At 40.3% G+C, this 26495-nt stretch overlaps 1 protein-coding gene across 2 annotated transcripts in view; it reads left to right on the top strand.

Annotated features, from left to right (window-relative positions):
• KIF26B (kinesin family member 26B) overlaps positions 1 to 26495 on the top strand; it is a 408717-nt gene that overhangs the window by 207451 nt on the left and 174771 nt on the right. For both annotated transcript variants that reach the window (XM_075597078.1, XM_075597079.1), the window contains one exon: positions 4841 to 5007. In XM_075597078.1, coding sequence (XP_075453193.1) covers positions 4841 to 5007 — 167 coding nt within the window. The remainder of the gene's footprint in view (positions 1 to 4840; positions 5008 to 26495) is intronic.

Here is a 26495-nt window from a genome sequence, read left to right as displayed (position 1 = left end):
AAGAGACCCTATTTTGCAAAGTGTAAGGTCAGGAAGGTCACATTTTTAAAAGTCTTAATATTAATTAATGCCTAAAAAATTTTATTTAATTTTCATTTGTCAATTAATTATTTATTTAATTTTAATTTGTTAATTATTTTAATTTTAATTAATGTCTTCATTATTTATATACACACACACACACACACTGCAGGGCCCACCTCCTATACACACAGACACACACTGCAGCCCCCACCAACGGGACGCATTATGGTGCCGAGACATCACGTGATGCCACATTGTCATGGCAACATGTCACCGCCTGACATTAGTGTCTCATTGTCATGGCAACGGGGTGCGTCACGCGATGTAATTTGTTTTATAAATAATTTTTTATTGTGTCCCGGTTTTTCATTTTGAAAATCTGGTCACCCTAAGCAAGGGGTGTCCAGAGCTGAAATGAACAGGGTTCAGTTCCAAAGACTCCCTGCTTCAATCCTACATATACTTTTAAAATAAAAGGAATGCAGCAGCGCTGGTACATTTTCCCTCTTGCCGCCCCCTGAGACCTCCCGCCCCTAGGTTGGCCTTACCCAAGGTATGCCTACGGATGGGCCTGGGTCAGATCTGGTTTGTGATTTTTTTTTGATGCAGAAGGGACACACACAGTGAGACATACAGAAATTGACAAAAACAGAGCACAGAGTGACAGAGAGAGAGAGGGTGACAAAGAGTGACAGGCAGGAAGTGACAGAGTGAAAGGGAGAAGGCAGTTTTCCTGCCTCCATAAACTGGTGAACATATATTGGACTATGTGGAATTCTTGCTGCTTAATGTGGGATTTGTTTGGGGCCCAACATCCAAACCTTGGTCATCTTGCTTGTGCACCACTTTTGAGGAGGCCCAGTTTAAAAAGATTAGGAACCACTGGTCTAAGAGATGGAGCGAGGAATCCACGTGGCTAATAGTTGATCCCTGGCAAATAATTCAAGCATTGTTTTTGTGCTCCTAGATCCCCCTTTGGGAGTTCCTTGCAAAATGGAGGATGTTGAAATGTATCATCTGCTAGTTGAGTTATCCCGTGTTACTATTTACAAAGCGAAAAAGTTTGGTGTATTTACAGTACTGATCATCTTTTCAAGATCATCTGCTGGCCATCGAAGGAGACACATACATTGGAACGATAGTTAGCTGCGTGTGTCACAAGATGGAAGGCGAAGATAAAGCAATCTGTGCCAGCAAAGAAACGTTAATGACAAATAAGAAAGATGCGTCCCCCCCACTAAGAATTCTCATTTAAAAATAGAATCTGTAATGGTTAGTGTCTCACACTTAAAGAATTTGTAATGCTAATGCGGGGAAATTAAAAAAATAACTCGTCTGTTCTTTGTGTTCTGTCTGCTTTGCGGTTTCTGACTGACAGTTCCCTTTCTTATTAATACATTTATGCAAACATTAATCTTCCATTCTTGATGTACACATTTGCAAGACTTGCTGCTTAAGTGTAGATGAGCTGAGTAATCCTTGAATGGGTTTCATATGCCACTTAACTCCTTTGCTGCCTGCGAGTGCGGTAATACATTGCAAAGAATAACACAGCAATCTCTATATAAGAAATAATGCATACATAAACCCTGGGGAATTTTTTTACAAGACACCTTCATACTTTCAACTCTAAGTGTCTGTATTATCTTACTATGTACATCACTTTGTTCTAAGGTAGTTGTGACGGTGACTGGGTTAACCAGGCTCACTAATAAAGGTTAAGCCCACTTGGTTACCCCTGATCCGTGTGTTGAGGTTCTAGTGTCAGCTCTTGGACCCAGATGTCAGAAATACATTACTGTGTGTGCAAATTATGCGCCATTAACGATTTATTTGTGTTTGGCCTTACCTGGGGTGCTGGGACCGGGAGATTTCTAGGCTGGAAGTTTCAGGGTGGGTTTGCCGGAGAAAGTCTTTACAGAATGTGTCTATATATCGGGTGTTCCAGAGTTATGGGATACCCCAAAAGTTGGATCCGGGAATCGAGTGAGATTCTCAGATACAGCCAAGCACATTGCTCCGGGCAAACTCTGACTCTGAAAACGCTCTAATGACTCACCGCCAGGATTCCTATTGCAGCATCTTCCAGACAAGGTAAACGGGCATGAAGGGGTTAATGTATACCTTACAGGGGTCCCTAGTACAAGGAGGGGTTCCCAGATACATGCCCAGGTGTCTTGAACCTGGTATAGGGGTTCCGGGGATGTTCCAGCTATAGAATAAAGCTGAGAGTGATGTATTGTGTGTAAAAGGTTTAAAAGTTATTTGTAGAGTGTGCCAATAATGAGGCTAATGAGTGTAGGCAATATATACCCCCGCTCCATCCCTGACACCAGAATAGGGACTTACACATCTTTATCACACAAAAGACAGGACACAGTATATTTTATTAAAGGGTTATGTTTAATAGGGATATGTACTGATAACCTGTGAATGAACGGTGGGATTTCCAAGTAATGGATTCCGAGGGACCAGATGGCTACCATGCTTGGTTCCTATGGGTCTTTTGGGAACCAGGACTTGAAAGCCCCAGGGATGCCAAGGTGTTGGAACAGGAGGGGAACTGCAGTTCTGCTTGAGTACCTGTATCCTGGACTAACACAGGGCTATCCGGCCACCATTTGCTAGAGCCTAGACACTGTGGAGCCTAGACAGCGGTGGGCTCAGTATGCAAAGAGGCAGAGGCGCCAGGTTGGCGCATGCCCTTTTGCAGAATGAAAAAAGGTGCCCACCTGGCTTTACAATACCGGAAAATCGATGATTAGCTGGCAGGGAAATTCCCACGCTCTGATAGGCTGTAGAGGTTTGTGAATGGGACACTGAAACCCATAAGGAGCCTTGCAGCCAATCAGAGGAGGAAATACCAAGCGCCAAACCATCAGCGGCAAATTCAAAGATGCTCTGTTCTGAATAGACACGAGCCGGCTTCAAAGATTTTGAGTGAGAACATTTTCGAAGTCCCGCTTATTGAGAATGTAGCAGTCGCAGCTGGCATTGCATGCCAAAAACAGTTTCAGGATTTTGTGAGTACCTCCCGGTCATTGGAAAGGGCTCCTACAGAGGTCATTTTTGTGAATTTCGTTTAAAGGACAGTTTTATTTGTTAGCCCCGTTCCCAGTAAGTGTGTTAATCCTGTAAATTGTGTTACATTGTGTGCATGTCTTTTCGTGAAATAAATCACAATTTATTTTACCTCCTTGCTTTGCTCAATCATATGATCCCGGTATAAAAAGGTGTTGATAAACCTGGTCTCCCGTGACAGTAGTACCATAGAAGAATAAAGTATTATTTTCATTGGGATGCCAATGTCAGAGCATGGAACTAAAGATCTAAGTTTGAAGACAGAAACTGACTTACTGTCTATATGATGGTTATAGTACGGCCCCCCCCCCTCGGCGGTATTGTGAGCCCCCCCAAGATTTCACACCTCACGAGCCCCCTCGTGAAATATGGAGAAAAAAGCAAAGCTATGAATTAAAAACAATTTATTAGGTGGGTGACAGCATGGAGGGTGGCATGTGGATACCTCTGACGCGTTTCGTGCTTGTGGCGCTTTGTCAAAGAGTTTAGAAAAAACCTTCAGTGAATTAATAACATAATATAATTATCCTTGTACAGGCAGTCCTCGGTTATCCAACGGAATCCGTTCTGGAAGTAGCGTTGGATAGTGAAACTGTTGTAAAGTGAGTCCCATGTTAATCAGTGGCAGTGAGAGTGGGATAACGCATTCAGGCGTCAAAAAACAGCCCTTAGGTTTGCGTTGCAAGCTTTGGATAAGCCATTTGTTGTAAAGTGAAACGCTGGATAACAAGGACTACCTGTATATTATGTTGTTAATTCACTGAAGGTTTTTTTTTTTAAATACCTTGTGATTATCTTTGTTTTAATATGTGTTCAGTTATGTTATGTGGTCCCCCATCCAGAGGGAGTCGCTGTGAGTATCGGATGGATTGCTGCCCGCTAGGTCCATTTCCGGCTGTTCTGCCATGTGTATCTCGTAACATCTGGTTGCGGACTCTTCCATATATCGCGGACTTTACAAGGGTTACACACTCTTTTACAAAGCGCCGAGAGCGCGAAACGCATCAGAGGTACCCACATGCCACCCACCTAATAAATTTTTTTAATTCATAGTATTTGTGCATAGCCGCATTTTTTTGCCTCCTGTGCTCTGCTTTTTTCACCATATTTCAGGATCTACCTCCTATCCTTAAAACATGGCCTGTTGTTGGCTCTTGAGGGCTAAGTTTGGCCATCTCTGTATTCTAAGTTGTCACAATTGATTGGTTCCACTAGCATTAGCTAGGAAATGTCTTACTGCTTGCTTGTGAAATAGTTTGCCTATTACAACATCCAATAGTAAATTACATATAATTCAGCTATATTTGTCCACGATAATAGATTGAACCTTGATATTTGGGTATGTACTTATATATTTTGTTTAAAGAAGACCAACCATGTACTCATCTCTTTACATAGAAGACAAAGTACAGGGAAGTAAAACGCAATATAGTTGGTAAGAGCACCAGACATAAAGGAATAAAGAAACCCTGAAGATGAGATCTTACAGTCTAGTTTTTTTGTTCACCCAATTTTGTCAACACACAAATGCTGCATCATGGCAAACTATATCTGCTGAAACTAATTTGTAAATGTAAAGCATGCAATGATTGTTTTTCTAGAGGCTTGGTATATGTGCATGTATCTTAGCACTGAGGGAGTTGGGTTACGTGTGCATCAAGTATAGAGGAAGAAATAAGTATGACAAGATAGGATGAAGTTGTCTAATGTGTTCGGTTGACCTCTGTCCCTTCAGATTTCTCAGCTGATGACAGAGACTGGCAGAGAGGGTCTGACTGAAGCAGCACTGAATCGCTACAACTCTGACAAACCCTCAATATACAGCTTCCCAGCATCCCACAGCACATATGTTGCCAGTGAAACATCCACCGGTACCTCAGTGGCAGCCTCTTTCTTTGCCAGGTAAGAAACATTTTTTTTAGCTTGATCTATAAAAATAGACAAGTGACCTCCTCCAACCCTGTACGATAATCTTAGTATGTTTATTATAGAATAAGTACAAATACAGCACATTAAAAGTTATTATACATTGCTTTATGACTCCTGTTGACTTGGTATCATCCAAAAATTAGGAGCATGCCAACTGTACACAGCTGTGTAAAAGAAGATTACACAAACTGAGGGACTGATCTGTATTCCACCTGTAGTGATTGAGTGATTTCAGGAGACGATTGCTGGATTTTATTGGGCCATAGAGTGTAAGACCTAATAACCGCTGGGCTTCACTTCAAATACAATATCCCTTATCCAATATGATGTCAAGTAGATTCCCAGTGCTGGAGAAGAGTTTAGCTCCACTGAAATAAATGGAACCTAACATCTTTTCTGGCCGCTTTTTAAGTATTGAATAGGGGACTAAGAGAAGTCACTTCAGGCCAAATACATGACGCCGCTGAAGAGGGTTTGCTTGCACCACTGCCAATGACTTCACTGGCTGAATCACAAGCAAAACTCTTTGCAAAGCTTCATAAATCTGGTATCTGGAACACTGCTGAAGAATAACATACCTCTCAAGCATATATACTATGCGCCTTGACTTATTCTTGAATACCTGAAAGCAGCAGCCCATCCTTATATATATATTGTTTTTCTTTACTTCTCACAGCAGTGCTGTTTTTTTTTACAATTCTAATACTTTTCTTGATACAAAATGAAAGCGTTATTAAGCTACATTGTACTGTACTAATAATTGTGTTAGGCAGAAGTACATCGGAGTAAGGTGCCTGCTGCTCACGGGCAAGTCACTTTATGCCTTTGTGCCTCATAATAGATTGTAAGCATTATGAGTGAAGGTCTTACTCTATATATGTATGTATATCTATATTTATACTGTGCCTGAACAGTTCTCAGTAGGACCCTACTTACAATGTCCGTGCTACATACTGTATGAAAAAAATATTATTAATGCCACTCTTAATATTATTAGAAGGTGGTCTTCTTTAAGACAAGGCCGCTCGACACATTTAATCATGAACAGATGTACTCGGTAGACTAATGCCTGATAACCATGCAGGCCGTTAATTCAGCCACAAGAGATGTTTGTGAAAAAGGCACAGCCCATGTTGGCATTTGATTTACTTAGGTTTCCCAAAACGGTTTACCTTTACCTATCCCGGAAAGTAAATGAAGCTTACGTAATGCAGGTGCTAGTGACCTAATCAGTTATTTTCCACAAGTTTCAAAGGGATCTGTTCTGACTTTCCCTGAAGAGGTTACATTAATACAATACTCCAAAATAAATGGGATTGTTCCTTTTGCCAACTTGTAGGAGCATGTACTATTTTGATGGACACACTGTGCATTTGTATTATGGGTACTTGTTTATAAAAGTGCAATCCAAGCAATATCCTACATTTGCGTGGTTGTATTTTTAATAAATCGGTTCTGTGTTATTAGATAATACTTACTGCATTTTTAAATTAAACTCTTAATGCCATTTTTAAGGAGTTTTAATACACTGAGCATCCTATGATTTCTATAGCAGGCTTTAGCCCTCTTCCACAGCAGTGCAAGATCTTTGTAACACTTTCCTGTTTGTGATGATTTGTTGCCAATATTCCCATCAGTAACAACAGATAATGTTGCCTTAGCAATATAAGAATACATTGTAGCTGCTGATTGGGATTGATTGAAACGGAAAGTCAGCCATTTAGTGAACCCTGGGAAGCAGGAGAACTAATCGATCGGCAGCTTAGGTAATTAGGTAATCAAAGGCTGCATGTATTTTTTTTTTGAAGTGCTGCTTGGATTGCCCCTTTAATGTCTACTTTTGTGTTTTGTGTTTTTTGTAACTATTCGGTATTTGTAGTAGCGTTGCGATGTAAATGACGTGGTATGCTATGATGTGTTGCTAAGGTTTTTTCTAAATATTTGTATTTTTAAGATTAAAAAACGTAATATTTTTCTATACACATTTCTTGTATTGCTATTATTATTATTATTATTATTATTATTATTATTATTAGGAGAGGTGTGGGTTAGTGCTTCTTCATAGACTTCACTTTTTTCTCTTTTATTACATTTTACAATTGCAGTGATATCGGCTAAGCTGTTGCTTAAGAAATCATGTTTAAGAGGCAACAATGATTCAGCCTGAGGTTTCAAACTGCTGGGGGATTTAACAGTGAAACAGTAAGGGGGATTTACTAAGACCCATCAAATCAGGACACTTGACGTTGCCTAAAACAGGATTGATTGTGTTTCCTGAGTCAACGCCTTATTCACTAACATAACTAAATGCAAAAACAGCGTCCGTACTATGTCATTAGCGTATGATTAACGTCACATTGTTTCCGGATAACCACTTATCTTCAAATAACGTGTTGTTATGCAAGTCTTGGCGTTAAACGTATGCAGACCCTGAAATAGGGCTTTTGCTGGAGAGGGAGATACTGTAGAAGAGGAGAGGTAAATAATGCTATGTTATTTAAGTCACACCAAACTGGTGTGACTCCCATCCAGACACTGCAAAGCCCTATTTCAGGGCCTGAGTGAGAACCCTGGGTAACATTATTTCTATGCTTTAACTTTAGTTTAGTGGATAGGGGATAACATGATAAGACCTTGTTTGCTTAACATTGGAATCTCATTATCACTAACGGCCATTATAATTAATTAATGCTACTATACAGTATGCTCATTATGGGAGAAAAAAAAACGTGCCCTTTATTGGCTTTAGCGAATACAGTTACTACTTATATTACCTTAACTGAGGTTAACATGACCTCAAGCAGCCTAACAGAGTTTAGTCATTCCCTCTAAATAGGTTGAAAAATAACTATAGACAATTTCTAAAAGAAAATATTTTTTTAGCCATTTAAGTGGGACTGAAGCTCTATGAAGTAAGCGAGTGGAGAGATGAGAAAAACTCATCTTTAAGGATCTGTTCATGTAAAAGTCTGACAGTTTTAGTTTTTTTTTACTGTAGGGGTTGATTTAAAGCATTGCATACAATCATTTAATTTCAGTGCAAAAGAGGATCACATGTATTAAGCCTCCACAGCAAAGGGTTTAAGAGGGAGAGGATGCTCTTAGAGATGGTAGAAGAGTCAAAGAAGGACAAAGCAGTTCTTCATTGTCTTCAGTAATACCAGGGAGTTAAACAGTTCCAGATCCAGGAGCTTATCATTCCTAACTGACAAAGACTGTAGCATTTCCAATACTTATGGGATTTCAAATTTGCGATCTTGTAAGGTCTCCTTGAGAAGCTTTGGGTGTAGGTGTTCACAGTCGTATCCTGACAGCCCTGACATTCCTCAGCTGGTTTGTGTTAGCAAGACCTGATTGCAGAATAAGTTGCATCCGCCATTTTAACGTTGCTGGTGCACTTCATCTGTCTATAAAACAAGCGAGTAGATTGTGTACAATTTAGCTTTCTTTCTTTTTCCCATTAGAGTCACTTACATTTACTGTGACATCGTCCAGTAGCTTTCTGTTTTGCAGAAATCATGTTTTTAAATAACATTTACGGGGCCTTGTAAAACTACCCCACCGTTGTTAATTTTCTAATTACAGCTACAGGACGAGATTTAGCAGCGATCACAGCCATTTTAGAAATGCTTCAGCATTATTTGCTCATTTGCCATAAAAGATAAACAACTGTACTTAACCTGTAGAAAAGGCCAAGTGTATTACATAGTATATGGTGTTTATCACTGGTATGTTTGGAACTTTGATGCTGTGCTTATTTTAATATTAAACCAATCTTGACTCAATGGGTATCAAACCTATACTTGTGGACCACTGTTCATTCCAGGTCTGAGGAGTAAATAATTCACTTGCACACAGGTGAATACACATATTTTGTGTATGATTGTGATATTGGTTGGTTGTTGTTCTGGCTCTGCCCCCCTGGGCACTCAGGAGAGGTTTGAGAACCCCTGAATTGAAACAACCATTACAATATAAAAGAATATGTCACAGTGTTCAGTATATTGCATGTTTTTTTTTACAATATATGCTCTTAAGAAGGACTTGACCTTTCACACCAATTAAATGGTTGGTTTTTCTTATTGCGGTCAAAAAAACGCTAGAGGGCTATAGGTTAAGTACAAGATGAGGAGTTGGGAATTAAAGGATATTCAGTGTACATTTCATGGTTCCTGTGATGAAATCAATTTCTGAGCTTTCCAGATAACAGGTTATGCTATAAGCCAAAAGGTTGGCTTTACATTAGACTTGTTAACTTTAAGTGAACAGTATTTTCACTTTTTGTTTGTCTGTCCGCTTAATAATTGACCTACTATAGTTACAGGGGTGGCCATCCCAGCTTTTTTTTTTTTTAAAGATACGCACGACATTAAATGTCTGGCACAACGAACAAAAATCGCTGTATGTAATGAATATTATTTCACTATTGTATGGTGCTAACAAAAGGCATTTTATAGCATTTGTTTTTGACTAACTCCTCTGCCTTTTTGGTAGCAGTTTATGTATGTATGTATGTCTTTATTTATATAGCGCCGTTAATGTTCATAGCGCTTCACAGCAGTAATATACATGACAATCATATAAATATAAAATAATACAAATAACACATAATGGGAAGAATGGCTTCAGACATAAAAGTAACATTTAGGAAAAGGAGTCCCTGCCCCGAAGAGCTTACAATCTAATTGGTATGTAGGAGGAACGTACAGAGACAGTAGGGCATTCTGGTAAGTGCGTCTGCAAGGGGCCAAGCTTTATGTATGAAGTGTAAAGTATCAGCCATGGAGCTACTCATACAGTATGCTTTCTTTGGTTGTGATTATATTAGAAATCGCGCACGACAGCACAACGCCGCGCAGCTTCAAAACAAAACAATAAAACGCAATGAAAGAGCACATACCAATCGCGACGGTAGCGCTGCAACGTGCTGCAAAGCTTCTGTCCCATGAAGAGATTTGGATTTTGTTTTTCACAGGTGAAGGCCGCATCACGTGATTTGCACAGCCAATCACAGTGCATCTTAAACAAACCAATCACACACACACACACACACATATATTGTGACAGAAACCAGGGAATGGTAATAAATTTGATATATAGGGCTCCCAGGATACTGGACAGCTTCTATCCTGTTTAGGCTGGAAAGTGCAGCCACAGAATGGATGTCCTCCATCCCACAGTTTTGCAGGTGCTGGAACTGAGGGGTGAGGGATCCAGACCAGAGTTTGCCTGCTGTCTGATTTCTGTCACCCGTCCTGTTAATTACAAAACAGGTATTTAAAGCTGGCTTCCTGGTTCCTCTCCCCTCGAGTCTGGAGGCAGGACTGCTGCTGGAAGCAGAAAGTGGAAAGCCTTTCCCCAAACCGGGTAAATCATTCTGATCCTACGTTAAGTTGTAAACCCTAGTCAAGGTGAACACAAGGTGAACCAGTGTTAGTTATTGCTCAGATGAGCAGGGTTTTGTTTTGTATTTGTATTCAGTGTTGCAGTCTCAGTGCCTGGGACTGAATAAACCAGGCAGAAGCCTGCTTAAAGGAATAGTACACTACGCCTCATCGTTTTCTTACCCTAAAAGACTGTGTTTTAGCAGACCCGGACAGACATTGGAGGCCCCTGAGTAAGCCGTTTGTCACAATATATCGGCAGGTCTTCAAACTTGTGCAATTCTAGTAGCCCCAATTAGCTTATCGAGGCTAATCGCAGCTGTAGAATAGAGATTTCCTCTCAAAATCCTCTCGTCAGGAAAAGTTGACAGGAAGGTGGTGTGAAGCTGCTGAGAAGTGGCGATAGGGGACATAGAAAAAAATGCATTTTTCCTGCATCGGATTTGTACCGGGAGTCTCCGGACCTCATAACCATTAATATCAGCACCGGAGACCGACGGCATAAATCCCATGCAATAAAAATGTATTTACAGGCAACTTCATTACCTTAGCGGCTAACAGCTAAGTCAATGAAGGGGGTTAAGGAACAACAGCAGCTTTATTGGGGGCAGAGAGGGTGAGTGAAGTGGGTACTTGGCTCTTCACTCACCCTGTCTGCCCTCTATAAACATTACAATTACAATATGTACTAACCACCAATACAGAAAGGTTTATTTACTTTATTTATGCTGGCTGGCTAATGTTTGATTTAATAATGGGCAAATGCACTATTATCCATATCTAGATAATAGTTATTTTGACCATTACTGTACTGTATAGGGTGGGAGTGAGGGGGGTATATTTATTTAAATGTTAGCCAAAAAAAAATTGCCACAGCATTGGTACCGCAGGCAGGGACACCCGCAGGGACACCAGAGGGCCTACAGACACCCACAGGGACCACCTGCAGACCCCCAGATACCCGCGGGGTCCGTTCGGGCGCGATTTGCAAAGGGAGAGGCGGCTCTCTCTCTGCAGCTGAAAGAAATCGTCGGGTAAGGCCATTTCAGAGAGGCGATCATCACGTCGCCGGCTACTTGCCAGTTTTGCAAATGTTGCTATCACAGGTATTCTGAGCTTTTTGCATACCATGATAGCAAGACTGTCAAAACTAGCGATTTAAACAGCCCGGCGTCCCCCGCCCCCCCCCCCCCCCGCCCCCCCCAGCGCTTAGTGCATAGGCCCCATAGTCTTTAGAAAGTAGTTATTATTAGTACTGCAAAATACATCAGCATGACGATATTCAGGAGGCTCTTGAACATTATTTCACAATGTTAATATGGGCTAAAAGAGTCGCTTAGTGGTAAGAACACTGGTGAACCCAGTTTGATTTCCAATGTCAGCTCATTGTGACAGTGGACAAGTCACTTGCCCCATATTTACATAGCGGTGCTATTCCATACAACACCTTCCCGTGCCAGAGAACCCCTTAGGGCGTCTTTAAGTGAATGGGCTGTCGGTGTCATACGGTGCTGGAATGTGTCTTATGGCAGTAAATATGGCCCTTTACCTCTTCAGGCATCAAAAAGCTCTTTGGAGTAAGAACTCCAGAAACAAACAAAAAAATTACTTTTTAGGGGGTTATTCAGAGTGCCTGATCAGCACTATTGCAGTTTAATGAATAACCCCCTCCCAACTCTAAACTTACAGACTTTGATCTCTCATTATGTGTTGAAATCCATCCTCTTGGAGAAAGAGGTTAATGGGAAAACAGCATCAATCACATTATGCATAAGCTGCCATGGACAACATTTTAAATGATAACAGACCCCTTCCTTATGCAAACTCATTTCTCTTCCCTTATGCCCGATCTTTGCTTGGTCATGTGGTGCTTAAGGATATTTGTGTATATGTCCAGCTGTACTCCATAACATATCTCATTTATCATTCATATCAAGTCCATATAATGTATTGTATATGTAACTGTTACTCGCCGGCATTTCTTAACCACATCCTGTGCATATTTCTTTTGCTTAGAATTCATATATTCTCTGTTATAATCCTGTGACTAGAATAACTTTTAAAAATCTAAATTAAGCCAAATCCTGCATACATTGGAGTGGAGCTCCGATCTTTGCTTACCTATTTACCTCAGTGCTTTTTATATTTGACTGTAAAGCATTCGCGCAAACTTTGCGAAACTTAAAGCCTGAATTTATTACACATGGAGCATAAACTTTCCAGTCCTGTTTTTCTAACTCTATCTTTGAGCAATGCTAAGTGATCATAGTTATGATCTCCCCCATTAATGGAACTGGAAAATGTCTCTGCAATCTTCATATTTTCTGTACATTCCAAGTTGCTGAAAACCCTTGATTGGTTTTACATGACTCCCTGGATGTATTACATGCTATGCAACGTTCTGTTTGGAAGAGTCGTTTTGCCTTTGTCGGTATGTCTGTTCTAGATATAACAATATAAAACATAAGGATCATCTAAGTAGAGATCATCTTAAAAAGCGCCATCCCTTCTTCTCTTCCGCACTTCTTTCTTCCTTGGGATGGACCTCTTCATCAGCAGCCGTGGATTTATCCTTATGCCAACAAAAACATCCAGAACATTTTAAAATCAACAAACTTATTTATCAAATCTTTGCCTGATTTCTCATACACACATATCAGGCAATATTACCTCCGGGTTTGTTACCTTTCCTTGTTGTTGTTTTTCTATTATTTTCAGCCTAGCATAGTTTCATTCTTCCGGGTCACGATTACATAATTCTGTGCAAGACAAATGAGCAAACATGATGAGTTGAAGTTCAAGGCCAGGTAGCACTATCAGCTTATCTATTTAACTAATAGACAGCAAAATAATTACTTCCTGCGAGAAAACACAGGAAAGGTGGGGAGAGACTGACTTTTCTTTGCTACAGTCCCAGGTTCCTTATATACCACCCCAAAAACACCTTTGAACAACATGTGGGGAGATACATGGGATATATGCAAATTTAAGTATTTTAAATATACCTTGCATAGCCACCAAGTATCTCAGGTGTACTCCTTTTTGTGTAGTGAGTATGGTGTTGCTCAAACAATCAGATATTGCTCTATAGTTAACTTATTAAAATAATCTATCAGTATCCAGATGCTAATAGGATGTCCAATCTTACAATGAGTGCTGAGAAAATCTGAGAGGGGTATGTGCCTAGTGGTGTCCACTTGACAACCACAAATATTGACACATGAATGAACACCCAATCACAAGGCAATATATACAGCAATTTCCAGTTAGACATGATATATTACAGCGCACTATGGCCCATTACCTGCTAACTTCCTGGAACATCCTTTGTGGCATCCACGGCGTGCAATCTGTTAGTTGTAGAGATCCAAGGTTGTAGTGTGTGACAGAGCACAGCCAAATGACGATCAAACTTGATAGGTGCGTTCATGTAGTCCTACTGTTGCTGAAGCCTGCAATAGACTGATCTGTTTATTTGGATTTTGCTCTGGATTTTTTCATTTTTTATCAAGTTTGATCGTCATTTGGCTGTACTCTGTCTCACACTACAACCTTGGTGCTCCTTTTTGTGCATAGGTGTTTCTCCACGTGTAGTGTAAAGGTGTGTTTGGGTGGTATATAAGCAACTTGTGACTGTAGCAAAGAAGTGACATGACTCCCTGGATGTATTACATGCTATGCAACGTTCTGTTTGGAAGAGTCGTTTTGCCTTTGTCGGTATGTCTGTTCTAGATATAACAATATAAAACATAAGGATCATCTAAGTAGAGATCATCTTAAAAAGCGCCATCCCTTCTTCTCTTCCGCACTTCTTTCTTCCTTGGGATGGACCTCTTCATCAGCAGCCGTGGATTTATCCTTATGCCAACAAAAACATCCAGAACATTTTAAAATCAACAAACTTATTTATCAAATCTTTGCCTGATTTCTCATACACACATATCAGGCAATATTACCTCCGGGTTTGTTACCTTTCCTTGTTGTTGTTTTTCTATTATTTTCAGCCTAGCATAGTTTCATTCTTCCGGGTCACGATTACATAATTCTGTGCAAGACAAATGAGCAAACATGATGAGTTGAAGTTCAAGGACAGGTAGCACTATCAGCTTATCTATTTAACTAATAGACAGCAAAATAATTACTTCCTGCGAGAAAACACAGGAAAGGTGGGGAGAGACTGACTTTTCTTTGCTACAGTCCCAGGTTCCTTATATACCACCCCAAAAACACCTTTGAACAACATGTGGGGAGATACATGGGATATATGCAAATTTAAGTATTTTAAATATACCTTGCATAGCCACCAAGTATCTCAGGTGTTCTCCTTTTTGTGTAGTGAGTATGGTGTTGCTCAAACAATCAGATATTGCTCTATAGTTAACTTATTAAAATAATCTATCAGTGTCCAGATGCTAATAGGATGTCCAATCTTACAACGAGTGCTGAGAAAATCTGAGAGGGGTATGTGCCTAGTGGTGTCCACTTGACAACCACAAATATTGACACATGAATGAACACCCAATCACAAGGCAATATATACAGCAATTTCCAGTTAGACAGGATATATTACAGCGCACTATGGCCCATTACCTGCTAACTTCCTGGAACATCCTTTGTGGCATCCACGGCGTGCAATCTGTTAGTTGTAGAGATCCAAGGTTGTAGTGTGTGACAGAGCACAGCCAAATGACGATCAAACTTGATAGGTGCGTTCATGTAGTCCTACTGTTGCTGAAGCCTGCAATAGACTGATCTGTTTATTTTGGATTTTGCTCTGGATTTTTTCATTTTTTATCAAGTTTGATCGTCATTTGGCTGTACTCTGTCTCACACTACAACCTTGGTGCTCCTTGTTGTGCATAGCTGTTTCTCCACGTGTAGTGTAAAGGTGTGTTTGGGTGGTATATAAGCAACTTGTGACTGTAGCAAAGAAGTGTCTCTCTCTCGTGCGCTTTAAAAACCCATATTTCAGGGTCAGGACGGGCGTAATGCCCTCTTTACGTGAGAGATAATTAACGGGAGTCATGTAATTTGAAGCTAACGCAAGGCGGTACCAATTTAACATGCAGTTAAGGATATGCTAATGAGATATACAACGGCCATTATTTTTTGTATGTCATTAGATTTGTGGCTAGGCATTAACCTCGGGGAAAACAACATCTGTTAATGATTTTGATAACGTCCTGTTATTAGCACTGAGTTCACAAAGCTTTATGGATCTGGGTAAGATATCTGCAGATCATTTATGGCAAAATGTCATGTAGTTTTCCATCTTTTTTTTTTATTAAAAGGGCATGTAATCATTTTTTTTACATCAATATGTCTCCACTTTTGATCAGGTTGAATTCATTATTATTTATTACTCTATTTTTGAGCTGTTTAAGTGGTACTGGGGCTTTACACGAAAAACCGAAAATAATCTGAAAAAGTAATTTAGAATAAAATGAACAGATTCACTCTGTTGAATTACTAAATTACCATCAGGATAAAAGTATTTGGCCTCTGTGAGGAGAACAGAATTTACTAAACTCCGCTGTTTTTTGCGGTTCTGATATCCTATGTTTTTTTCCCTCTGCTCAGAAGTGGAAAGTAGCCAAAGAAATACATCTTAACTCAGTGTTTTTCAACAGTGGTTCCTAGGAACCCTTGGGTTCCACGGGCAACCCTAATTTTCAGGTAACTTAAAAAATGTTGCTAAATACAGAAGAATTTACAATGCATCTGATCTCACACACACTATTAGAGAGGGTTGGTGTTTCTTACAATGCATCTGATCTCACACACACTATTAGAGAGGGTTGGTGTTTCTTACAATGCATCTGATCTCACACACACTATTAGAGAGGGTTGGTGTTTCTTACAATGCATCTGATCTCACACACACTATTAGAGAGGGTTGGTGTTTCTTACAATGCATCTGATCTCACACACACTATTAGAGAGGGTTGGGGTTCCTTACAATGCATCTGATCTCAGACGCGCTATTAGAGAGGGTTGGGGTTCCTTACAATGCATCTGATCTCAGACCCGCTATTAGAGAGGGTTGAGGTTCCTTACAATGCATCTGATCTCAGACACTCTATTAGAGAGGGTTGGGGTTCCTTACAATGCATCTGATTTCAGACACGCTATTGGAAAGGGTTGGGGTTCCTTACAATGCGTACAATGCATCTGATCTCAGACACGCTATTAGATGATAATACATTTTTAATGTATTATAATGTAACAAGCCTTTTTGTTTCTATAGCAACCATTTACAAAGTCACAGATACTGTGTTAATACTCCTCTGCAGCCATTTAGTGAACCCCCGAGCCGAATCTTCACCGATCGATCACAGGAGAACGGATCGATCGGCAATTTAGCTAATTACTTATTGTGTGGATTGTATTGATGCACATATTTAAGGGGAAGGTTTTTTTTGTAAATTCAAGAACTGCATCTTGGACAACTGTTTTAAATCAGCCCCATGGGCATGTCACTCGCATAATGTCCCACTTCCAGCTCAGAGAACTGCAGGTAGTGTTCTTCTGTTTGTCAGACTGGTCACTTATCAATATGGTGCAATACCCTGGCAGCAGTTTTCACACTTAATCTAATTGCAAGGAAGGTATGGACATTATCAATGGTGACATTTCAAATATGGCTTTACTATAATAGCGCTATCACAGCCAGAAGGCGGTGCATCTAACAGTGAGTACACAAAACATACTTGTAACCAGCACGCAATGCTGCTTTTACTGTGGAAATTTGGAACGAGACAAATTCACTTTCAAAATCAAGCTACAAATAAACAGAAAATGGATAATTGTAGCTTTTAACTAAAACATTGTTGAGCGCTGTGTTTGCAAACAGACAATTATTTGCACATTGAATACGTGGAGAAACACAAAGGCGGTCCCAGAGTGTGGTAATGAATACCTGCAGCAAATGTCAGTGCCTTTTTCTATGTTTGTTTGTTCTATGCAAATTGTCTCTGCACCAGATCAGTCTGCTCACCAAGTGCTTTGTCACCAGCCCCCGGCTGGCAGGGCATCATCCTCTTTACATCGAAACCTGTATGCTTTACTTTGCACATAACAGAATTGGCAGGCAGAATGTTCCTTCTTGAGCTTACGATGACATTCATATCATCCTTTTTTATTCACAGCACCGTGAGTAGACCAAGTGGTTCAATAAGTGTCTGCATTTTTTTTTATTTAACCTACAAACACAGTTTATTTTCTTTAGCTTAAACTCAATTAAATTTTTTTTTTAATGGTTTGTTTGTACAGTAGAAATATTTCAGGCCATATTCATTCATTGTTGCTAAGCGCCTTACCGTCCCCTTGTTTAATGGGAGTATGAGTGCCTTTTTTCTGCACTGTGACCACAGGGTATTCAATCTGGCAAACCATTAAAACTTTCTAAATTGCACGTAACCATTCTTCAAGTGCACTGATTTTTAGAATCAATGTCTCATAGACTACAGAAGAGTATCACTGGCAGAAATCGGTACTTTTCTATTACCGGGCCCCTTGTCTGTCTCAGAACCCTCCATTCTCCTTGATTTGGGTCTTTGTAGCTTGAGATCTCTGTAATGGGTTTGCAGCACACTAGCTGAAACTCTCAGCAAAGGGTTAACTGAGACAAAATATTGGAGATGCTATGATTGCACAGCTGCCGTAGGCAATCATTGTGCTACTAAATACTTATTTCTCAGCAGATAAATAACTTCCAGATCTCGATCGTTTTCTTCTCAGTGATGAACACTCGATTGCGAGTGATCAATCAGCATACCCACCTGGCAGAGGCGGTTCCTTGAATTATTGGCTCTGTCCATTGTACAGTGGCCAAAAAGCATAGGGCAAAATGTCAAATATTTTACGGTCTCTGAGCTCGGCTTGAAAGAAGTCGCAACAAATTGATCTGTTTTGTGCAGTGACGAGAAACATTGAGGGATGCTTATACCCTTCACCGCCTGGCAAGTCTGCAATGCACAGCAAGGAATTGGATATCCTTCTGACTGCAATCAGATATAATAAATAAATAAATCTTGTATTAGTGGAATCTCCCTGTATTTTCTCGAATTAAAAAAAAAAAAAAAAAAAGGAAATCGTTATATTTAAGGTGCAAACCCAATCATCAAAAAGAACCTTATGCTAAGAAGATCATATGAAAGTTGCCAACTACAAGTAGTTCTCATGACCTTGGAGCCTGCGAGGAAGTTCCCCTTCCCTCCTCCAACCCACATATAAATAAATACACAACAATGATCTGGAGGTACAAAGGCCCCGGCCGTTAAGCGATACTGGGCCCAGGGAATCACGCACAAATGAGCTCTGCCCACTCGCTACCCCCAGCCACCACAAGGCTTTGGGGGTTATCTGCACCATAGAGCCCCCGCTGGCAAGGTTACAGAACACCTACCCCCCCCCCAACAGCCGCCGTGACGTAGGCAACACGTGCCATGCAGTGCCCACCTCAAACATGGCAGACATAGTTACATCGTAGATGAGGTTGAAAAGACATACGTCCATGAAGTCCAACCCACGCCAAATCCAGACAGATACTCCATCCTGTATCCTCACCTACAGTATTTTGATCCAGAGGAAGGCAAACAAAAAACCCCAGTGATATAACACAAGGGGAAAAATAAATTCCTTCCTGACTCCAAGAATTGGCAATCAGATTACTCCCTGGATCAGCATCCTTCCCATGTATACTTATTCCTGAAAAGAAGAAAATACAACATAATGTACAATATATTATACGATTGTCATGGTATTACCCAAACAAAGGGACGGGTGGGCGTGAACTTCTTCCCAGGGAGCAGACTGCCCTCCCTCCCCTGCGCTCCTTTGAATCCCCTTAGCTCCGCCCCCGTGACACTGGGGGAGGGGAAACAGCATGCAATTCAGCCAAGGGGGGGGGGGAGCAGAACGTGAACCAGCACCAAAGGTGAGGGGGAGGGAAGAGAGGGGAGCCTAGTCCCTGTAGTCATGTGCCCCGTCGCTGAGGGGCTCCAGGCTTCTTTTGTTTCCAAAACAATCTTAAAATCTATTGACTGTTTGTGTCAATGCGTCCATTTCCCCTTTTTGTGTTGTATATGATAAGCATGTGACAATGTATACTTCTACATTCTTACCGAAGCTGCCAAACATTTAGCGCTCCTGTTATACATCTGTCACAATCCTCATTGTGTGTCTGACGAAATTGCTGTCTTCTAAGGACGCGCTTATAGTGCCGGCAACGTAACGTCGGCCGAAAACAGATGTATTGCCGCCGCCGTGTGCGCTTATAGTAAGCGCGACGGCAACAATGTGACGGAGCGACGTCGCCATCGCGAAAACTGGTAGCTGGCAAAATTTGATTTTTCAAGGGCTGTCGCCTCATGTGACGGCCCTTGAACCAATCAAATGCCCGGAAACCCGCGACGATGACGGCCGGCGAAATATAACTTTCGCCTACGGCGACGGGTGTCGTCACCCGTCGTGTTGCGGTCGCCATCGACGGCACTATAGGCGCGGCCTTACTTGATGCTGCCGTCTGTGAAATGCTGTAGCTAATATGTAACAATATATTACTAAGTGTAACACATTATTGTTACAGCTATCAGAGTAATACAGTCTGCTGTTTGGAATACAGAAACAAATCTAGTTGTGATACTTTGTTACCAAAGGGCAGAGCTCAAAAGGTGTGTGTCAGAGCCTGTTTCAAAAAAGGTAGTGGATATGACTTTCAAAATGGATGCTGTTGCAACCAAAGGATGATTAGTACATACAAAAAAAATCATTAAAAATGGCATTTGGAGTTTTAAAAAAAATGCAGACAGTATTATCTAATACTACAAAACTTAATTTAAAAAAATGTAGGAATTTTTATGTTTTGTTTCTTTAAGGATTGCTGCTGTATCAGGGAGACTCTATTGTCGTTATTTCCAGTTTCCTAGTCTCCTTCTCACTTGTTTACTGGATTTTCCTCCAATGTAGGGAAGTGAGATCATAAGACAAATTAGAGCTTTATCAGATTTGTTTCTGCCATGTTGTTGCAGGGATTTTCAGAGGTACTTCCACTTAAAAAGGTGCAAGGAAAATAAGGATGGGCCTGCAAGAAGGCAGAGGCCAGTCCTTTCAACAAATAAAAACCAGAGTTTAGGGGATCCCACCTTTAACTCAATATGTTACTGTATTTAGACAATAGTGTGAGACTTTCCTAGGCTTTCTGCAGAGTTCTTTAGAGGACAGACAGCTGATAACAGAACATAGAAAAGAATTGACTACAGTAAAGTAGTAGTAAAAAAAGATAATTAACTAAATGCAGGGAGTTACTGATTCAGATAATTGTGTTGGAAGAAAGCATACTCATTAACTATGTCTTCTCATTAAAATCCAATTATCTCTCTTCTCTCCTTTCTTAGCTCTTGAATTGTAAATCCTACTGGTATCTGCTATGAGCAATCGGACAACTAGTTGCCCTTACCTTGTGGTGCTGAACGGAATTAGGTTAACCTTTTGTTACATTATGAAGATAATTTAAATTAAATATTAATTATTTAAACTGGAAATCAACTGGTTGACCCACCCACAAGTTTTTGAGGTTCAGCTAAGAAGCCAGTCTTTCACGAGGATTTACAGTACTAACCTCTGATATGGGTTATACCACAACGATTCAGAGTTACCTGCTACTGACTTGAATACCAGTTAATGCGGGATTGCGGTGCGATAACCAGTATTAAGGTTTATTTCCCCATTTGTGTATTGGTATCATTGTGAATAACAGTCGGTCGACAAATTTCGTGTGTAGTGGTTGGGTAATTTACCATGAAGTGTCCTGATTTTTAATCCTGCCAACTCACTGTGCTACATTAAGTAAACGTTTATCTCTGAGTGACCAGATCAAAGCATTACTTTTATCAAATGCAAAGTGCTTTACGGTTATACTTAAAATTATTTATGTAGTTACCTCTTGATGGAGTCCAAGCTGCACATCACTAGTTTGCATGCCAGCCGGGGAAGGACAAGAAACCATGATGTTACCTTTTCAGTGTCAGAATTCCATAAGTTCCGGGACAGCGACCACGTGCTCTCTCTGGCAGAAATCATGTAATCTTGGCCAGGCCCCGTGATGAAGAGAATGAGATCTAGTGCATATGCAATTAGATGTAGTTTGGGTGTTGTTTTTGCATATTATTAGCGTTGAGCATACCATGTTAACGTAGGGAACACAAAGTCTATTCCTGTTTTCTACCACAGGATATATAACTGTATACAGTAACTATGTATAACCCCTGTTCATTTAATGCAAATCATAACTCTGTGCCCAGGACAAACTGCACTTGAAAACGAGAGGTAACTCTCAATGTATTACCTCCTGGTTAAACACTTTATAAATAAAAAAATATAACCTCCCCCCCACCCTAAAATCCACAAGAATCAGAGTAGGTGCAACCTTGTAGCTAATATATTATGCAGCACATATTAAGATCAATAGGATCTGAGTTCCGAGTACCCCTTAGAAGGGTGCTGAACCCAAATAGTAAAAAAAATACATTTTTATTGAAACTTTTTCAAAACAATATGAGCTCTCTCTATATAAAAATAAAATATAAAGAAATAAAAAAATCCTCTCCACAGCCTCAAATAGTCTTAGAGAATAATGTGCCAGCTAGATTAGTGTATTATTGGGTATGTCTGTGTGCTTACTCAAATGTTATATACCAATTGACATAAAATATCCCTATTAAAATGTCTGGCAAGCGGTTATGTTTAGATTTACTTTGGCAAATCGTCAAGAGCAATGTTAGTACGTGGCCATTCCTCTGTGTTTATACAATGACTCTAAGTGCCCTCTTCATTACATTGCTATGTGTTAGTAGACATAAGACAATGTATTAGACAACCTGCTTAGCATGCACTAATGGGGTATAACCTCGTGCAGAGATCAATTAAGGGTTACTAGCACATAGCAGGTCAATACACTATTTGTTTTCAAATAATGTGTGTTACATTTAACATACCACCTATGCTAGCAATCTGCCTAACAGACAGGCCCCTTACACACCACATCCACTGGCCAAGCACTCGTTGCACCGATAACATCATAATAACCCGATGCGCGTTTTGCTCCTCAACGGGCTGCACCACACTGCAAAGCAACACAAGACAGCATAATGAGCAATACAAGGGTTAAACTGTTGTAAAGTTTTGTAAATGGAATGTAATAACAGTAGCAAATGACTTTGCCCATCCTACAAAAAATATTGATATTTAATAAGACTATAATTTTCCATGACCATTTCCCACAGATCATAGATGCAATAATTAGGCATGTCAAAGATGGTAGAACATAACGTACATTTGTTCCAGCCTAATTGATTATGCCGCAGTAGAATAGAATATTTAATGGCGCACCTACACACCTACACACTTAAAATGACCTTGATGTCTGCGGGCCTTTTCCTAATGCTCTGATGCAAAAAGCTTTCATGATGATCATGACTTTTGATCTCAAATCTCAGGATTTAAAGCAGCATTTCCAGCAAACTCTTCCCTCACACGGTTGCCGCTAAATGAACCCTTAAATGTCCCATACAAGAACACTTGTCCAGGAGAACAATATGGCCGCCGTGTCCGCACTGGCACAGGATTACAAATATGGCCATCAGGGTCACCAATAGAAAGCCACAATGTTACTTGTCTATTGGAGACCCAGACAGTCATATTTATAGTTGTACAAAGAAACGTTCATTTTACTAGTTGCTGAATCTTTTAAGGTAAAAAAAAAAAAAAAATTTTGGGGGGTGGGGATTGCTGCAGCTAAGTGAGTGGTATTTCAGCCTTTATTAGATCAATGTCTGTTTCTGCTGCATTTACACATTACGGATGCAGTGATGTCATAAAGTGAGAGATCTCATCCATACCGAAATCTGACCTTGTGTCGTGTGGGTCATTTGGCTGGGTTGGATGTTGCATGAGGTCACACTTATTATCCAGCTGCACTCGCACTTATTCAGCGCTTAGGAATTCAGGCGCCTTGCCTATCTTGTTTTGTGTCCTTTTGTTTTACCATTTCAGTAACGCTCTTATCAGTCCCGGGCTTTATCTCTCAATCCTTCTTCACATACAAATGCGGATTAGAACATTGTGCAGACTTCCAAGTTTTCTGTGCAGTGTTCGCTCCGTGAGAGGCTTAGGAAAAGAGATTCAGTTTATGTGCAATGCAGTATGGGCCATATTACCTAAGCGGTACTAAGCCATAAAACGCCTTCTTGTGTTAGAAGACACCTCGTTGCACATTCACTTATAAGGTCTCTTGTGGAATAGCACTCTTCGTAAATATGAGTCTTCATGTTGAAATGTATTAGAATGGAAGGGAGAGGTGTGTACCCCAAATAGATTTCAATTGAATTTGTATTAGCAGTTTACCACCTTGTGTTAAGCATTATTCCAAAAGAAGTTGACACCTTGGTTCATTTTCGTATGATTCCTGTAAATTCTGTTTTTTAATCGGCAGTGGGTAAGACTACACATGATTCCTAACCGTGAACCACTGATTTCATGCTTTCGAACCCTACTTTGAAAATCTAAGCCATTATTCCCTCCTTGAAATGACATCTCTTATTGATTTCCAACATTGCATATCAGGTAACACTTGCATTTTCTGAGTAGTATTTGGATTTGATGGCAGGTGCATACAGTAGTTTTAGGTTATATCTTTAATAGTGTCAGCTATAACTAAGCCACTGTAAAAAAAATTTTATATATATATATATATCCATTGATTACCTATCCCCTCATTGATTTAGGAATGCCATTTAGGAATTGTTTCGAAACAATTAAAACAAAAATTGCTACAAGTTTATATGCAAAGGGGAAGCAATCAAGGTAAAGAAGTGTTTGGGCTTTTAAAGCAGCAACTCCACCAGAAGCTTTTATTAATTTATATCGTATAATGTTAGTATCTTGCCCCGTTAACATGTTGTGTTCTTTCTTTAAAAAGAATGCTTGCCTAGTGTTAAAAAACATGATTTTCTATTCTGTAGCTTCTGAGGTTACGGTGGTAACCTTTGACCTACACTGAGCTTCATTTTAATCGTTGCACTTAATATTTAAAATATCCCCTGAACAAAGAATCAGATTTTAAAATGAAGACAGATTTGAAAAGGGCAAGAATAGAACTCTTTAAAAAAGTGCTTTAAATATAGATGATACTCATTAAATTATTAATCATTATCAATAGCAATTGATTTCTGATTGTTGAATTGTTCCAGCTGTTGAGATTGATCTAAGAAAGGTCCAGGCCATTGTGTTTGCAGTTGGCACATACAGATGTAGCAGCCGGTATTGCCCCTGCTGGCGCGTTGCAGCAAACACGCATAATGCTCCAGCGGGAGCAGACGTCATTGTAATGGCATTAGCCACGTGCAAAAAAGGTGTGGGGCTGCCGCACTTTGGCACCCACTGGGTGCTCCAGCGGCTGCAATAGAGCCTGCTACATCTGTACAGTATGTGCTAGAGCAGGGCTGCACAACACCAGTCCTCGAGGGCCGCAAACAGGCCAGGTTTTCAGGATATACCTACGTCAGCACAGCTGGCTCAATCATACTGTGCCACTAATTGTGCCAGCTGTGCTGATGTAGGAATATCCTGAAAACCTGGCCTGTTTACGGCCCTCGAGGACTGGAGTTGTGCAGGCCTGTGCTAGTGATCTGATTGCAGCTGCAAACTAAAGGATAGACCTGGATGCATCCTAATCCAGATTAAAGGGGTCATGCATCAAAATGATGCCATTTACTCTGGCACAAAAATGTTCTTGCGTCAATTTGCACTGACATCAAATATGAAATGTGTTATTTCCGTTTCTCACATTTGAAACCAATTGCTTAGGTGTACAACTATTGGAACCTCAACTATGGCGGATTCATGAACACCAAAATTGCATTAGTCACAGATGAAAGAAGATGGTACGTCCCTGTTACATATTTTCATTTCAAGCCATTGTTCTGCAACTGCTCTGGCATCAATTCTCCAAATTGCTCACTGAACCAAGTGGAGCAAAGTTAGCACAAAACTCCTCAATATACTGACGAACTCAACATGAAAGTGACTCGGCTGCCATCAATTTAACATCATAAAGCCTAATTGTTATACTAGACACACATCTCCCTTAGGGCCATACTTGCTAAGCAGTGCTATTCCAAAAGACACCTTCTAATGCTGAAAGACACCTTAACTCATAAGGTAAGTTCCGCCAGCATAAGGTTTCTTATGAAATAGTACCACTAGCAAAATGGGCCATTATGTCTGGTGTCAATTACATAACTCCTCATTGCTCAGTTGCCGCTTTTTGCAACTACCAGCTACACAGATGGGTTCAAAACAGTGTTTGACAGCTGGGAACGTCTTATCTCGGTAGTTAAGAGGTTCACAAAGTATTTGATCATTATTGCAGGTTATGGCCTGTTTTACCAAGTGGGTCGATATTCGAGTTAATAAGAAATAATTTGCGGTTGTTTGGCTTGTTTGAATGTCTGCTAGTAATAGGTAAACAGTGATGCAAACCCGTCCGAAAGATGCACACAGAATGCAAACATTAGAGCAAAGTGCCTTAAAACACAGATGCAAAGTGATGCACAATGAAAGGGATGCAATATGAAAATGATTGCATTGTTTGCTCCAAAAGTATCTAGAAGCAAGTTCATCACCCGCTTATCTTATCTCAATACTGCTGATAACAGTAAGGAAATGAAAGATCAGATATCGCCTACTTTAGACTTCATGAAGATGATCTGAAGTGTGACCTCTTATACTACAGTACGTTGCCTTCTCTGCAACGGGCGTGAAGTAATTATTATGTCCTGAAGAAACAACAATGTCCCCAAATTGACTTCTTAGGCGCTAATGACCTCTTGTGGAAATGTGCAAGACTGGGCAAAAATCAGCTGGTATGTAGTACTCAATAACAAGGCATGAGAGGGAAAGGGCACAAAAATAGACAAACGTGGACGTATGAAGTATTAGACTCATATATGAGATTATCACACACTTCTCCAATCAGTGCACTCACTTTTGCATAGATCTTGTGTAATGGCTTTAAGT

This window comes from Ascaphus truei, chromosome 4, assembly GCF_040206685.1.
Source record: "Ascaphus truei isolate aAscTru1 chromosome 4, aAscTru1.hap1, whole genome shotgun sequence".
In the NCBI taxonomy this organism is placed as follows: Eukaryota; Metazoa; Chordata; class Amphibia; order Anura; family Ascaphidae; genus Ascaphus; species Ascaphus truei.
Note: the sequence above shows the minus strand (reverse complement) of the source record. Positions and strands in the feature narration are given on the sequence as shown.